General features: G+C 36.9%; 1 protein-coding gene across 1 annotated transcript; it reads right to left on the bottom strand.

Annotated features, from left to right (window-relative positions):
- Positions 1-363: 363 nt before the first annotated feature.
- On the bottom strand, positions 364-13750 carry LOC104155266 (vacuolar fusion protein CCZ1 homolog). Its single transcript, XM_009703201.1, has 14 exons — positions 13657-13750; positions 13436-13529; positions 13264-13338; positions 12181-12228; positions 11465-11548; positions 9017-9192; positions 8292-8373; positions 7592-7653; positions 6530-6641; positions 5883-5916; positions 5405-5522; positions 3093-3251; positions 1863-1990; positions 364-708 (listed from the first exon to the last, which is right to left on the bottom strand). The coding sequence occupies exons 2-14, from the start codon at positions 13442-13444 to the stop codon at positions 653-655; spliced, it is 1143 nt and encodes a 380-aa protein (XP_009701503.1). The 5' UTR covers positions 13445-13529; positions 13657-13750; the 3' UTR covers positions 364-652.
- Positions 13751-15279: the final 1529 nt, after the last annotated feature.

Genomic DNA, 15279 nt, shown 5'->3' with positions numbered 1-15279 from the left:
GCTTTTATACCAAGGGTGTTGGGAAAGAACAATTCATTTACATGAGTGAAACCCTTTAAACAAAACTATTCCAGAAGTCAGTATTTGACTTGTACCTAAAAATTCCCTCAGTGTTAAGTGGATACAAGAACTGGTATCCTCTCATGATTGTATATCCCAATGCTTAAAACATGGTTTATTTGACAATACTGCATATAAACAAGTCAGAATTTGACAAAGAATATAAATCAGGCTGAAGCAGGAGCTGCAAAGAACAGGTCAACCGGGGGGGGTCTTTTGTAACCAGTGTAGTTTCACATTGTGGAAAATTAGTAGAAAGTCACATGATGCAAATGAACACAGGAAAACAAAAAGGTGCCCTTAAAAGTGTAACAATTATTAGTTTTATTTTCCAGTAAAATATTCACATAATGATATCAGGATGGAATGATACAGATGAATTCAGACTGGTTTTTAATTAATTTGCACGTAAACATTTTTAAAATCTAAAAATTTTATGATCAGAGTTTACAGATTTTAGTAGAAATTTGATTCTTACAAAGCAAGTATTGCTTTACTATTGTCATTATTCCAGTCAATAATATGACTAATAACTTTTCAAGTTGAACAAGTGTCTCACATTGACATCTTCAATAAATCAGCCCTTTGTAGATCAATCCAAGAAGAAAATATTATTAAACTGTGTTGCACAAAGTTTCTTGACTTCTTCTGTAAAAAAATAAAAATAAGATATTTCAGTATGGTATTTTACAGGAACCTCCGCAAGAAAAACCCTAGGGATCATCAAGGAGAATACAATTAAATTCAAAGAGAAAAAAAAAGCCTAGGAGTTTCTAATGTAGAACTACACTTAATGTTATTCTTTCTTCAGTAGGAGAAAGTTGAATCAAGTCTGACGTTTCACACTGTCTGAAAGAGGAGTTGTATTCTAAGTGGCTAAAGGGTAAATGATGGTTTGAGTTTGCTGCTGGGCCATTCATCTGGTCTAACTTGTACATTGCAGCAGCAGAGACTTTGCTTCAACACAAGGAAGCATATTGTAACCTCTTTTTAGGGGAAGCAGGGATTAGCGTAGTCTGTTACAATAAATAAAAGTCAGGTCAGCAAAATTTTTGTTTTATGCTACTTGGCAGACAACACTGCCTGAGTTTATTGGGCACAAAAGAACTCATTTACTGTTTCTGTGTAGCAGGTTTGATCCTGAAAGACAATTAGAAATCATTGTGCGAGTCTCACAACTCATGGCTCTTTTTTAAATTTAGGTTGCTAGGCTTTGGTCTTGGATGATGGAAAAGAATTAATACTTTTCCAAGTGAGCACATTGCCTCCTATTAAAACAGAGAGCCCTAAAGTTGCTGCAAATGACTCCAACTGCCATTTCTCTTAAAGTCTGTTTAAAAGCTTATTGCATCTTAATGTTAATTTGCCCTCTTAGTCATAGTAAATAATTCTCAAAACAGCATTAGAAGCAAGACAACAATGGAGTGAGGATCACTGACAGGACAGCGATTACATATAAGTAGTGTACCCATGGATCACTGACAAATAAAACCTCAGACGTAAATATGTTAATCTCTCACCTGTAATGCACTTCATTATTTACTCCTAAACTAAGCTCACAGAGCTCTCCTATTATTTGAAGGAGGAAGAATGACTAATTAATAATTAAGAATGCCTGCTGAATATTTATACTGTTCTGTCACAGCTGGTAGAAGGCAGACTAAAACCTTATGCAAACTTACCTGGTCTATGACAGATCAATCTCTCTAGATTTCTTGTGAGATGGATTTTATTATTACTTGTCCAGGGACATACATTTTAGTAGTAACTGCATTTAAAGGTAATAAAAAACCAATCCTTACCATTAACTTCAATCAGATTTGCATTTTTTTGATTCAAAATAACATACAGTTCTCGCTGGTCAGACTTTTTCCCAACTACCCAGTAATCACTCATTGCCTTCACAATAATTTCCTCATCTTCATCGACTCTGAAAGAAGTTTTAGAAAATAAAGAAGATAGCAGCAAGTTCATCTTCAACAACATTATTTGCAATCATTAGGACAGCTTAATGGCATAAATTGTTGTGGTTGTGCAGTATCAAAGACAGACTACTAATACTTAGACATAATTCAGCAATCCAAGATGAAGGCTTCATAAATGGCTGCTTAGGACAATTACATCCCCAGATGAGTAAATCATTAATTTGTCCATCAGCCAAACACTCCAGTGCTCTGAAGAAAACACCTACCCTCCATACTGTTAAGGACACACTTCATAGAACTATGGTTTGCTACACAGTGACCAAGTAAGGGAAGCTGGAATGGTGATACTAAGTTTTCATGTATCTAATTGTTAAACCTAGAACTAAACCATGCTGAACAACTAGAGATGTTACATAAAGCTGTCACTAACTGAATACTTCCACAATATGATGAAACATTCTTTTTTCATTTATAGAAAAATGAAAGCCTTGTCCTTAAGCAGAGTCCAAAAATTGCTGGTCGTTAACTAAGAGTTATATACACCACAATCATTCAGCATTTTCATGTTCTTTATTAATTTTTATAGTGACAGCGGGTCTCTCTCACCTTGAAGCACGATACCCATTGACAAGCAGCCAGTTATATTCTCTATCATCAGTACTGTAGTAAGTGCAAGGTTTGCATTTCATCTATTGTCTAGTCCCTAAAAGCAGCCAGCTGTTTCAGAGGAGAGTATAATACAGACAGGAGCAGGTTTCGTTGTCCTGTATACTATTTACCCAGAGATTAGAGACTTAAGTGCAAAAGGACTAGGCTTCACATCCCTTTTAAATTTGTTATGGCTACTCTGAAGCTTCAAATAGATGAGATATTTTCTTGGATAAAGGCCCTGGCCCTTATTTAAATTATATTTTTAAAAGAACAATAGAAGTTTTTTTAAGACAGACTACTTCTAACAAACACAAAATAGCAAATATGACCCATGTTACACCATTTATCTCAGAGCTATGAATAGCCATCCATGAACAAGACGACATGAAAGCTTCACTCATTTGAAAAAAGCTACTTGATAGAAGGAGTTAAGACTATTTAATAGTTAAGCATTACCTGGAGAAGTCACTGTTGATGTCACCAAGAATCTTCATGAGGTCAGGGTGAACAGATGCAAGTGATACACTGGGTGTTTTCCTCATGTGAATGGTGCTTTTCTCTGCCAGGTTCATATGATTGAAATAAATAAACTTAAACTGAGGCTCCTTCTCAGCCCTAGGAAGATTTTAAACAAAACAAAAAAAGTGGCCTGTGAATACCGACATGTTCTATAAGCACAGACTTCACAAAGACAGCTATCTTCATGTTGAAAAGACCCAAGTACGTTAAGACTTGTGGCATGATCAAATTTCATTTTAACACACATTTTCAAAAAACCCAAAAAAACCCCAACCCTGCAAAACCAAGTGGTTTTTCCCCTTCTGCTGCTTAGGCTGCTAGTAAATAGACACAGGGGAGTCTAAAGGCCTTGTCCCACTTCCCAGTAGTAGTTTGTTTGCATAAATGCTAGGACTTTAATTTGATCAACAAGTAATCTTCCATTCAGGTCTTTGTTATTTGTTACAATCAAAAGAAAGAACTCTACCTTGATCCAGGCAATTAGATTTCCCCCCAACATTTCTGTGGGCCAAGCAAGAGACTATTTTCAAACTCCTGCCTTGGCAGTCTTCCTCTATTTCCTCTTTTATTAAGTTACTATAAAAATCTGTCACTTAGAGCCATAGTTTTGGTAGAAGTCACAACAAATTCAGACTGGCAAAAACTAGCTATAGTAATTGGTACTTCAGGCTATGTATTATTTAGAATTAGGGAGATACTGTGATGACACCACTCACCTTAGCAAACAACTAGATACCCTTGCTCTCTGTCACCCAGATGCGTTAGTGTCAAGAAACTGTATCATGTTTTGAGGACACCATGTCATTAAACTTTAAAAGAGTTAAAGCTGCCAAAGCCAGTCCCAGATGACATAAAACACCCCCAAGTTTAATGATTTACTAGATTGGCACAGTTTCAAGCACATCCTATTCTATACCCTGCGATTCTGCTGATTTGGCTTGCTACTGCTAAGTGAGTTCAGCCACACACACCTATCTTTGGTTTAATTCCTCTTTTGTTGTCATATGCGATGCTGTTCTTGCTTCCCCAACTAGCAAATTTATCTAAAAATAAATACAATTTTATGTAAAGTCAGCTATAGTTCTAAGTGAAGTGTATTTTCCAAAGCATTAACATCCTTTTTCATTTGACTTCTTTTTTGCCCTCAAGTAGTTACCTTAGTCCTGCAAAACAGAAAAAATAAGATAGTTTTTTCCCCTCACCTACCATAAATGGCAACACTTCAAGAAACGGTAATTCTGGAAAAAGTACTCAACTGTAAAGCTTGCATGGTAACCAAATAATCCACTCACTAAAATCCCCGTTTCAAACTGTTAAACAAAAGTTGTTCTAGTGTCTGGACCTTCATTTTTCTTTAGGATTTGTAACAGTTAAGAGTTACAAACACTCCATCAAAGCTATAAGTACTTGTGACTACAGCAATACTCAGAGCTAGTGGTGTCAGTGTCCACTTGATGTGAAAAATACAGTTCTTTTAACATTATAGAAAACAGCAGCCTGGGAAAGCAGAAGTCAAGGGAAATCAGCACAAAGAAGGACGTGGGCAAAGACAGTGGTATTTAATTTTTTTTTTTTTTTTTTTTTTTAAAAACTCAAATGTTCTACTAGCCCAAGCGCTATTTGTGAACATTATGAGATTCTGTTTTCCTCAAGGAAGAAAGTATAAACTGAAGTTAAGATTTTGCAGGAACTGCTACTTCTCTACTTCAGTATGAGAGACAGTGACAGAAGACTACCACTTCAGCTGGCATTTTTGCCATCTTGTATGTATTTCTGCAAGCACAGTAATCTGTAGAACTCATCATCTCCACAGGTCAGCTAGTTTCAGTTCACACGTGAAAGAAGCAAAACCTAGAAGTTCCATCTCTTGCACCTGAATACTCTGCTGACAGCTGGGGGATGAGGAGGCAGAATCTCAATTGATAACTGAGATTTATCTTAGAATCTACATGATTTTTTCTGCAATAGTTATGCACATAGAGGAAAAAGGTTTCAGCCACACAATAAACATTTGTTCCTAAATTTATAACATGTATGTTGTTACTTTAGGGAGACCTAAATATGCAACAACAGGCACTTCATAAACGCTTAAGATGCAGAAAGGTAGACAAACATCATTTAAAGTACACAGTTAACTCAATGCTTTCAACATCTGGGAATCATGTTACCATTATTTAAGCAGTTCATTAAACCTAATTTTTACCCAACTAATCAGGGACTACCAACAGGAACAGAAATGTGGTACCAACCCTGATATTCTCTTGTTGATGTTGTATTGTTCACATATATCTGATGCTAACACGGTGAGTTGAGGCCCAACAATACTGTCCAGTTTACGGCAAAACTCCAGCGTAGGCGGAATTGAAGCTAGGTGGCAGGTAAAGAAAAAGGAGAGATGAGATTCTCTTCCCACAGTTGAAGGTACAGTTTCTGTAGTTGTTTTCTTTAAACATCAGTGAGAGACCTGGGACAAATTTCTCTCTTAATTATAACCTTACGCATGATTTCGAAAATGCACGGCTAAATGAAACAATATTTAGTCATTTTATTGTGGAGATTGAGTTACTTATACCAATGGAACAAAAATCAAAATACTGATAAAAGCAGTCATGAAGGACTCAGATAACAAATTAACATGAGTATTTTTCAAGAGTAAAACAAGTTGCGTGTAATAGCATTTTGTACTAACTATGTCTTGCCAAATAAATAATGCTAGTAGGTACTTACCATCAATCATAAAGCAGACAGCTGCACTCATGGCCTGGAACAAAAAAGTTAAAGCAAGAAAACCATTTACAACAGGTTACCTCAACTACCTCAAATAAACGACAATACTTCGGTGAGGTCACACACACCTAAACCAGTTAAATTAAAAAAAAAAAAAATCTACTTTAACACTTCAATAGGATAATCTCTTGGCAATCCTGCACAACACAGGATAGTTAGGATTTTAAAATTCAGCCCAGTTAACAGTTTTTAAGTAGTAGGAACAAGGTAAAATTTGCTAAAAATGCATTTTATGCAAGGATATATGTCTGCAAGAAACTTGCATTTCATTTTAAAAAGAACTATTTTTTTGTTTTATTGATTAATGCTACATAAAGCCAGGTACAAAACCACTTAAAGTAACTGAAGGCTGGTATTTTGTTTTAATAAAACAACTGTTTGTTTTGGGAAGGGTACAGGAGAGGGGAAAAGTGGATTCAGGTGTTAAAGCTTGTTGGTAGAAACACCACAGTTTTCTGTCTCTTTGCTTTAACCTGGTCATATCAATGCATCTTTCTATACAATTTGTAAGTACTTCACATCATTGTTGTCTTCATTGTATATAGATTACTAATTCTGTGGAATAATTGCAGAGAAAAATCTAATACCTTATAAACAATTAAATGAAGCTCTTCATAAGTGTCATCAGTGTTAACAAATATTTTGGGGAAACGGCATTTTGCTTCTGGATCATTAAGATTTAAAGGTCCAGTAAGAAACCTAGAAAATAATTCAGTAGGTCAGATGTGATGAATTCTTGTATTTCCATTTTTCCTATTTCACTGATATTCTTGAAATTAGCAATTATTTGTATATATGAATACATTTAAATACAATGAGTTTTCAGCTATCCAGACTGGCATAGAGCCCTTTAAACATTATCTCAGCAGTCTTATATTTTCAAAGTATTACTTGCATATATGCTCCAAAAAGTTACAGAAACAGGATCAGAAAGCCAGAGTAACACTAAGGAAATAAAACTACGCATATCGTCAGCAAGGAACAACAATAAAACTCTTTTCACGTTCAAGTTGTGACGATCTTTAAAAACGTTTTCTTTGTTGCTACTGGGAAAGCACTCTTCCTTTGCTTTCCAGCAGTACAATCAAATTAGTTTTAGGTAGCACAGAGGTGTATTAGAAGCACCTAAACTTGGGGGGGCGGGGGAGATGGAACAGGGAGCGTGCACCAGTGCCTTAATCCCAAAAGAACACAAATCATGCAAGAGGAATTATCGTGATTAAAGAAACAGGTCCAAACCCACAATTTTTCAAAATAACGTTGCCCAGCTGCTTAAGTACAGAATTCCCCAGTCTGACATGCTGAGTACAGAGGAAAAATAAATAGATAAATCCTTAGATTAAATCTACACCTTTGTCTGAAGTGCCTGACTGAAAAAAATGACCGGAACAGTTCCAAAATTTTTCACACAGTGCATTAAGAACAGCAGTGAAGAAAAATAAATATGCAGGAATGTTAATGAAACCTGGTTTTTGGGGGTTTTTTTATTTTTTTTTTTCTCCAGAGATCAAGTTTTATATTGCACCAACTACTGTGTCACTCTCTGGAATCAACTGTGTGTGGAATATGTACTCAAAATATATGTACTCCTCCCAACATTTTGCCCTTGAGGGAAGAAGCAGTAGAAGGTGACAGTAAACAAGAGCTACCTTCCATAGTGGTGTAGATTTCCTGGCATTTCAGCACGTATTGGAGAATCTCTTCCCGCTAACTGAAGCAAAAAAGCACACACAAGAAAAAACAGCTTAGAGGTATTTTCTGTTATATTTTGTGGATTGTCTTTAAATCAAATCAAAACAAATTTTCCTTTGTGGAAATTATCACTCATGAAGATAGATATATGCCCTTTGCGTAACATGAAGGAGGTAAAGCTAAAGTGTAAGAGATGCTGATAGAACAAGGCATTCTGATTTTCCATTTATTAATTTTAAAACTTAGCTTATGGAGCTTTCTGATGGGGGAAGGATAACTAACTCCATGTGGTCTTACGGCACTCCATGTTGCATTTAGCCATTAAGCTGAAGTGATTCATTTGCAGTACTGAGCAGTCATCAGGCATCAACATTCAGTAAACTCCCTATCACCATCCCATATTCAAATTATCAGCGCAATTCACACTGTAAGTGTTAGGTGCAAATACTACTGAGTTTAGTAAAGTGTCCCAGAAGCAATACATCTCAGAATTTCTAAACTAAAATTTAAGCGAGTGGGCAAGAAGAACAGAGATATTCCTCTCTGGTATTTTAGCCCTTAGTGGTACCAGATAAAAGAAAAGAAGGAAAAAAAACACACAACCACAAAACCCAAAACCAAGAACAACGCCCCCACCAAACCCCCTAACTACCATACCTCAGGCTCCATGTGCCTTGGAAACAGAGATGTTGTGAGATATTTGTACAAAATTCTCATGTCATCCTGTTCCAGTCCACTCCTAGAACAGCATGGGGGAAAAGGAAACACAAGTGATATTTGTGCTGCAGTTCAGATCACACATTTTCCTCTAACCAAAACCCAAGCAAAGCACATACCAAAGTAGGGTAGCAACATTTCAGTGTCTCAGTAGATTCAATCCCAGAACACCCATTTTTAATAAAAGGTTATAGTTATTTGCTAAATACAAAACACATCTAAATTAGTCATAAACCAGAAGAGAAACAGAAACAATATTTAAACAAACAAAGATCACGTCTACTATTCTTAAGTCCACTTTTAAGTAGAACTCTTCACAAGCATTGCAACTTTCTGGTTCAAAACTATATGAAGAACAATCCTTTAATTAACCTTCTTTAATAAAAGATCCTACAGAGGAACTTGTGTATATGCACAGAGGCTCTTGCAATGGAAAGAGGGACACTTCTCTAGCTGCTCCCAGGCCAACTTGGAAGTAATCGTTCAATACAGGTTAGAGATTTTAAAGCTAAAGACCAATGCCTTTCTTACGTATCACTCATCCTACTATTCAGTTTTCTCATTTTCATGCAACTCTTTCACTGTTTCAGAAGCTTTGCTATTATGGCACTTATTTATAGGATGAGAAATAGGAAGACACACAAAAGAATTACTGAAGTACCTACCAGATAAGCTGGTCATTGTAGAGAAATGCAGTATACTTGACTATGTTCAGGCTTTCTTCCATCCTATTAATAAATGACTGAATCTTCAAGTAAGTCATTTTATCCAGTGGAAAGAAGCTGATTCCACAAAACACATCCAGCAGATCGCAAGACTGTAAATGCAGTGTCTGCAAGTACTAAAACAATAATGACAGTTGTTTTTTTAGAATTCAGAAAACTTCCAATGTGTAGATTTAAATGACAAATTTAAGTCTAATCCACAGTAATCTAGACTAACAATAAAAAAAACCCCTCAATCGTTCCACTTCTGCTTGTATGACATACTCCTTCATGTGGGAACAGACTTTTTAGTGGGGCCTGTAGCGATAGGACAAGGGGTAATAGTTTTAAACTAAAAGAAGGTAGATTCAGAATAGATATAAGGAAGAAATTTTTTATGATGATAGTGGTAAAACATGGGAACAGGTTGCCCAGAGAGGTAGTAGATGCCCCATCCCTGGACACATTCAAGGTCAGGCTGGACGGGGCTTTGAGCAACCTGATGTAGTTGAAGATGTCCCTGCTCATTGCATGGGGCCTGGACTAGACAACCTTTAAAGGTCCCTTCCAACCCAAACTATTCTGTGATTCTGTGTGTGAGTGTGTGAATGCGATTCCAGGTGTCAGCGTGCTGTTACTTAATCATAGCGACAGCAGCTTTTAAGGCTAGCTAAACATCTTTTGAGAGTGTAAGAAAGCACAGCCTATCCTACTAATATTTAATTTCAGAGGTAACTCTGTAGAAATATTAGCAGATAAATCCATTAGCTTTCAATGTGCAAAGGAAAAGATAATTTCTATTATTCTCTCTCTTGACAGACTGTAACCTTTACCAAGAGATTTCAAATGCACTATCAAATGCTCTGCTCTGTGAAAAATGAGTTATCCAATGGCTCCCTCTACAGTCATTTCACATTACCAAAAAGCCCAAGAAGTAAAATAGTTACAGACAAATAGTATGATAGATCTCTGTCACAGTTTATAATCTGTCTCATTTCCTTTCAGAGTTTCAGTGCAGTCCAAGCCTTCCAGCAACACGTAGCCAATTCATTCAACAGGGTTATAACAGAACAACTTGCATGACCAAAATTTTCAGGCATTTCTAATTTCCCAACAAAAAAGAGAAACAACTTTTCCTTGGATTTCTTTCAGTTATACAAATCTACAGTGATTACTGTTTTATCTTCAGTAGGAACTTCAAAGAAAAACAGTGTTTTAAAGATAAAAATCTATTACTTCCTTTTTTGCCATGCTCTATTTTTCAATTTAGTCTAGACAGAAGTATACCAGCTGATCAAACAAGCACTCCTTGTGCCAAGTGTTCATTCTAGAGTCTACAACAGTCTTACAAAAAAACCAAGCAACACCCCCCCCTAAAATCCCACAAGTAAAGCCTGTACTTTTGTTTACACTGTCACAACAACATGTTATTTTAAAAAACTGTTAAGGGAACAAAATTTTAAACACCAGTATACAGTGTCTACACTCCACTCATTATCAGAAAAATCAATATTCATGTCCCTACCCACAAAAGAATTAACCGCTGACAGCAGTCCTCTGCTTCCTTCCGTGCAAACAAGAAAAACGGGGGCAGACAGACACTTGGTTGCTATCTTTTAAAGCTGGCTTGATGAAACTTTTCATGTAGGAACTCAAAATTCTGCCAGACATGACTACTCAGTTATTTTAAGTGAAAAAATATCTGAATAATATTTAACTGATTTCTTGCTCAGAAATAGATTTTGCTTTCTATCCTTTCACTAAAACATTAGCTTTTAAAGATTTAAATTAAATTCTGAAGGCTAGATACAACACAGGCAATATTTCCTGAAACCTACCAGGCATGACTACTAATTCCACACGGTGGGCAGAGGAAGTGGGGAAGAAGTTAAAAATTACAACTATCCATTACTTCACGATACCATGGGACTTTAAGTCTGTGCATGTAGGCTGTGGAATCTCCATCCCTGAATATTTTCAAGACTCAACCAGCCAAAGCCCTATGCAGTCTAGTCTGAAATCAGCGTTACCCTGCTTTGAGTAGGGGGCTGAACTGGATGAACCAACCTCAAATAGGTCTGCACAGATTGTTATCACACTAACCAATTCAAACATTAAAACAGAATTCCCAAAGAATGAACACGATTCCATCAGAAAAAACATCCAACAGCTAAGCTGTTCCATCAAGCCATAACCCTGTTTGTGGCTCAACTCCACTTGAAGAACCTACCATGTTAGTAGGAAGCAGGAAGTATTTGAAAAAAATGAGTAACTGGACTTTTTGTGTTGCCACTACACCTTTTCCACTGCCTATGTTTTATAGTCATACTGCAGCCACTTAGAGAAGATTTTTGCATTTTATTTCCAATGCAGAATCACACTGTATGTACTTGAAAAATAAGGTCTTACCCGATGGAAAAATTTCTCTAGTCTCTCCTTGAGAACTTTTACACCTCCATCTTCCATGGCTTTCAGGAATGTGCCATTGAAAAGCTAATAGTTAAAAGAAAAAAAAATATATCAGTCAGTTGGGTAATCATTTACAATAATTTCTTGTAACTCAGCCATGAATATAGCTAGATTACAATACAGCTCCTGTTTCTCAGTATTTGGACCCCATGTAGATCCAAATGTGCCCCTTCTTTATTGAAAAAACATCTATCAGATTCACAGAGTCCAGGTATATCTGGCAGCAGAAGCCGAGTTAGAAAAGAAAACTAAAATCTTTAACGGTAGAGAAGTTATTTATCTGTGTCACTTAAGTGTCTTATGCTCTTGTTTTGTAAAAGCCAGACCGATGGCCTTTATGCAGGATTGTTTCTCCAACAGATAATACCTAACACCATCAAAATCAAACGCTTAGTAGTATAACTGCCCATGAAAGAAGAAATCTGGACTTCAGAGAAATTAGGCAGCTTTTACTTTTACAACAAGCTAATGAACCAGCACAGGTAATTGGAAAAGCTTTATTTTTCTCTTCCACCAACACCCTTACAGCTTCAGGAAGAGAGCAGACAAAAGCAATGAGACAAGAATGTCAAAGCAATGATGAGCTTGCACATCTAAATGGTACCATGAGGATCTCTTCTTCTGCCCAGAAGAGGAGCCTCTAGCATTAACTCTACCTTATACATGCTGTAGCACTGCTGTAGGACTGAACTATAAACCTTGTCCTGCAGAAGAGAGAGGAGGACATTAGTATAAGCGGAGAGAGAATTTAAAATATTTTGGCTGAGCTACACATAACGTATGTTTTCAAAGAGCCAGCATACACACAAATTAGAGAAATCAATCTCTGAAAAGTTAAATAGATGCTGACTGAAAATGCTATGAATTTCTTTGTACTTATAAAGTACTTTTTCAACAAAGGGAGTCCCTTCCCCCCTTACATTTAATACCAAAAGTGCCTTATTAACTCATGCACAAGATACCAGTTACAAATAGTGCCCTTTCCTAAGGCCAGTGAAAATGAACGTATTTCTGAGTAGTTTTCTCTTCATCCAGGTCAAAGGCTAAAGGAGGTGGGCATAGCAGGTTTTTACTAGACTGGAATCTTAACCCAGATGAAAAAAAGACAGACTTTTATTGTTTATCTGGCAAAATACAGTGCTTATGACACTAATCCTTTTCTTAGAACGGAATGAGGAACAGAACTAGCACACACTGTAATAAACAGAGGCAGCATAAGCAACCAGCTTTTTAAATATTATGCCACCCGGCCAAAAACCCTTCCTATATACAATTAAACTGACCTAATGATACTGCAGTTTGGACAAGAAATCCCATGACAGTTATGAGCTGTTTGTTTTTCCAGATTATTAGTAAAGATTACTAGCAGTCTTGAGAAAGTAGTAACATGTATACTTAAACCTAATAAAAATACCTAAATTAAAATCTTGCAAGCACTTTATTAAACAGATTCTAAGAAATATTTGCCTAATCCAAGCTAAAAGTCTCACATCTGTATATTTCACTGATGTTTACTGTGTGATCTTGAACTGCCATCTGGATAATTCTCTATCTTGCTCTCTTCTTTAAACTTTATTGAAAAGTACTTTGCCCTTTTTCCATTTATGGAGATAGATAGATAGATATAAAATCAATTTGGCAGCAGTTCAAGAAGAATCAAACTAAGAAATTTCTGGAGGTACTCTTAAAATACAATATAACCCATTAAAAAGAAAAAAAATGAAAAAGTTCAGTATTACCAGTAATTCTTCTTCCTGATATTCATAAACTGGCTTCCCATCTTTGTGTTTTTCTATTATGGGATTCCGTACAACCTAGAAAGTGGAACGGGCTGGTATTAGACAATGCAGAATGCATTGAGAACGTTGCTATATGATGTTTTAGAAATATGCATATCACATGCATAAGTACCATGACCATCCAGAAGTTTTCTTCAGGTTCATGGAAAAATTGTCTATTCTTCTGCGTATGTAGGGATTTTGCAGGTTTTGTTGGACTAAAGGTCCTGGAAAGAAAACATGTATGTAGATATAGATATTTCTACACACTCAAAAAAAAGAAAACGTATGACTGGGAAATTTAAAATACAGTGCTTGTACTAATACAATGAGCCATGCAATCAGACTTCATACCTTGTGAATTGTACTATAGCTTCACATAGTCCCACATTTCTAATTTTTTCATTCTTTTCTACTTCATTTGGGTGATAGAAGAGAATCTTCTTTTCTTCCTAAAATTTGAAAAAAGAATCAAAGCAAATGCATTTTAACAGAATCAGAGTTAAAGAATACTAAGTTCATGGTTTGCTTTTTTTTTTTTAAACTTTAATCTCTTAATTTCCTAGGCAGAATTTTATCTTGTACCTAAATGGGCTTCTGTAATAACAGATAAAAAGCATATTTAAGCATACTTAAGCAGTCAGTCATTCCAAGATATCCCAAAATGCTTTATAAATTGAAGGCTATTGAAATCATAGGCCTTATTCACTTCATAGCTAGTTCAAAGCAAGGCTAGCTTCAAAGCCAGATCAAAGCATGGCTAGCTTCAAAGCTAGCTTAGATTGCTCAAGCCCTTGTCCAGTCTAGTTTTGAGTAAGTCCAAAGATGGAGATTCCACAACCTTTCCAGGCCCTGCTCTGCTGTTTGACTACTTCACTGTGAGGAATTTTTTCTTCTATCTCATCAGAATTTCCCTTCCTGGAACTTCTTCCATTACCTCTCATCCTTTCACTTTAAGAATCTGACTCCATCCTCTATAGCCACCCTTTAGGCAGGTGAAGACAGCCATCAGACCCCCTTCCACATTGTCTCTTCTTCAGGCTGCACAAATCCAGTTTTCTAAGGCTCTCCTGGTACCTCACGGACTGTGGCCCTCTGACTAACTCAGGGGCCCTCCACTGGGTTTGCTTCAGTTTGTCAGTATTTTCCCTGCTCTGGGAAGCCCCAGAGGTACACAGTGCCCACCAGCAGTCTCAAGCGCTGCACAGAAGGGAAGCAATCGCTTTGCTCGACCTGCTAATGCACGCTCACTCACACAGCCCAGTACGCTGTTAGTTTTCACTGCCACGAGAGCACACTGCTGATTCATGTACGACCTGTTGTTCACTAGGACTCCCTGGTCCTGTTTTGCAAAGCCGCTGTCTAACCAGTCAGTCCCTGGCCTGTCATGGTGCACCACATTATTTCATCCCACACATGGGTCACTCTGCATTTGCCTTTGCGGAGCTCCATGAGGTTTCTGCCAGTCCATTTCCCCAGCTCACTGAAGGCCTCTCTGAATAGCAGCCCTGCCCTCCTGTGTATCAACAGCTTCCCTGGTTTGGGGTCACCCATGGACTTGTTGAGGGTGCACTCAGTCTCATCACCCTGGTCATTAATAAGTACACTGCCCTCTTCAAAAACTATTAAAACTAAAGGTTATCACATGAACCATACAATATGCTGTTATCTAAAACCAGAGACTATAGCTTCTTGAATTTACTTATTAAAGGTCACAATGGCAAGAAAATACTAGCTATAACTTGAATTTAACTATATTAAACATTAAGCTTTCTACCATGTTGCATCTACCTAGAGAAGATTATTTTTAGAAAAAGTTACTGCATCAGTAAAACATAGTTACTAACAGACCAACTCCCCATCCACAATCTTGTCTGTGCTACTGTCGTAGACACCGTCGGTTACTGTTCCTTTTGCGCCTGAAGCCGAAGACAGCTGATGCACAAGTGGAAGTGCTGATAAGGCGGCGGCGGGCAG

The sequence above is a fragment of the Cariama cristata genome, unplaced genomic scaffold, assembly GCF_000690535.1.
Source record: "Cariama cristata isolate BGI_N322 unplaced genomic scaffold, ASM69053v1 scaffold28860, whole genome shotgun sequence".
NCBI lineage: Eukaryota > Metazoa > Chordata > Aves > Cariamiformes > Cariamidae > Cariama > Cariama cristata.
This window is presented reverse-complemented; position numbering and strand designations above follow the sequence as displayed.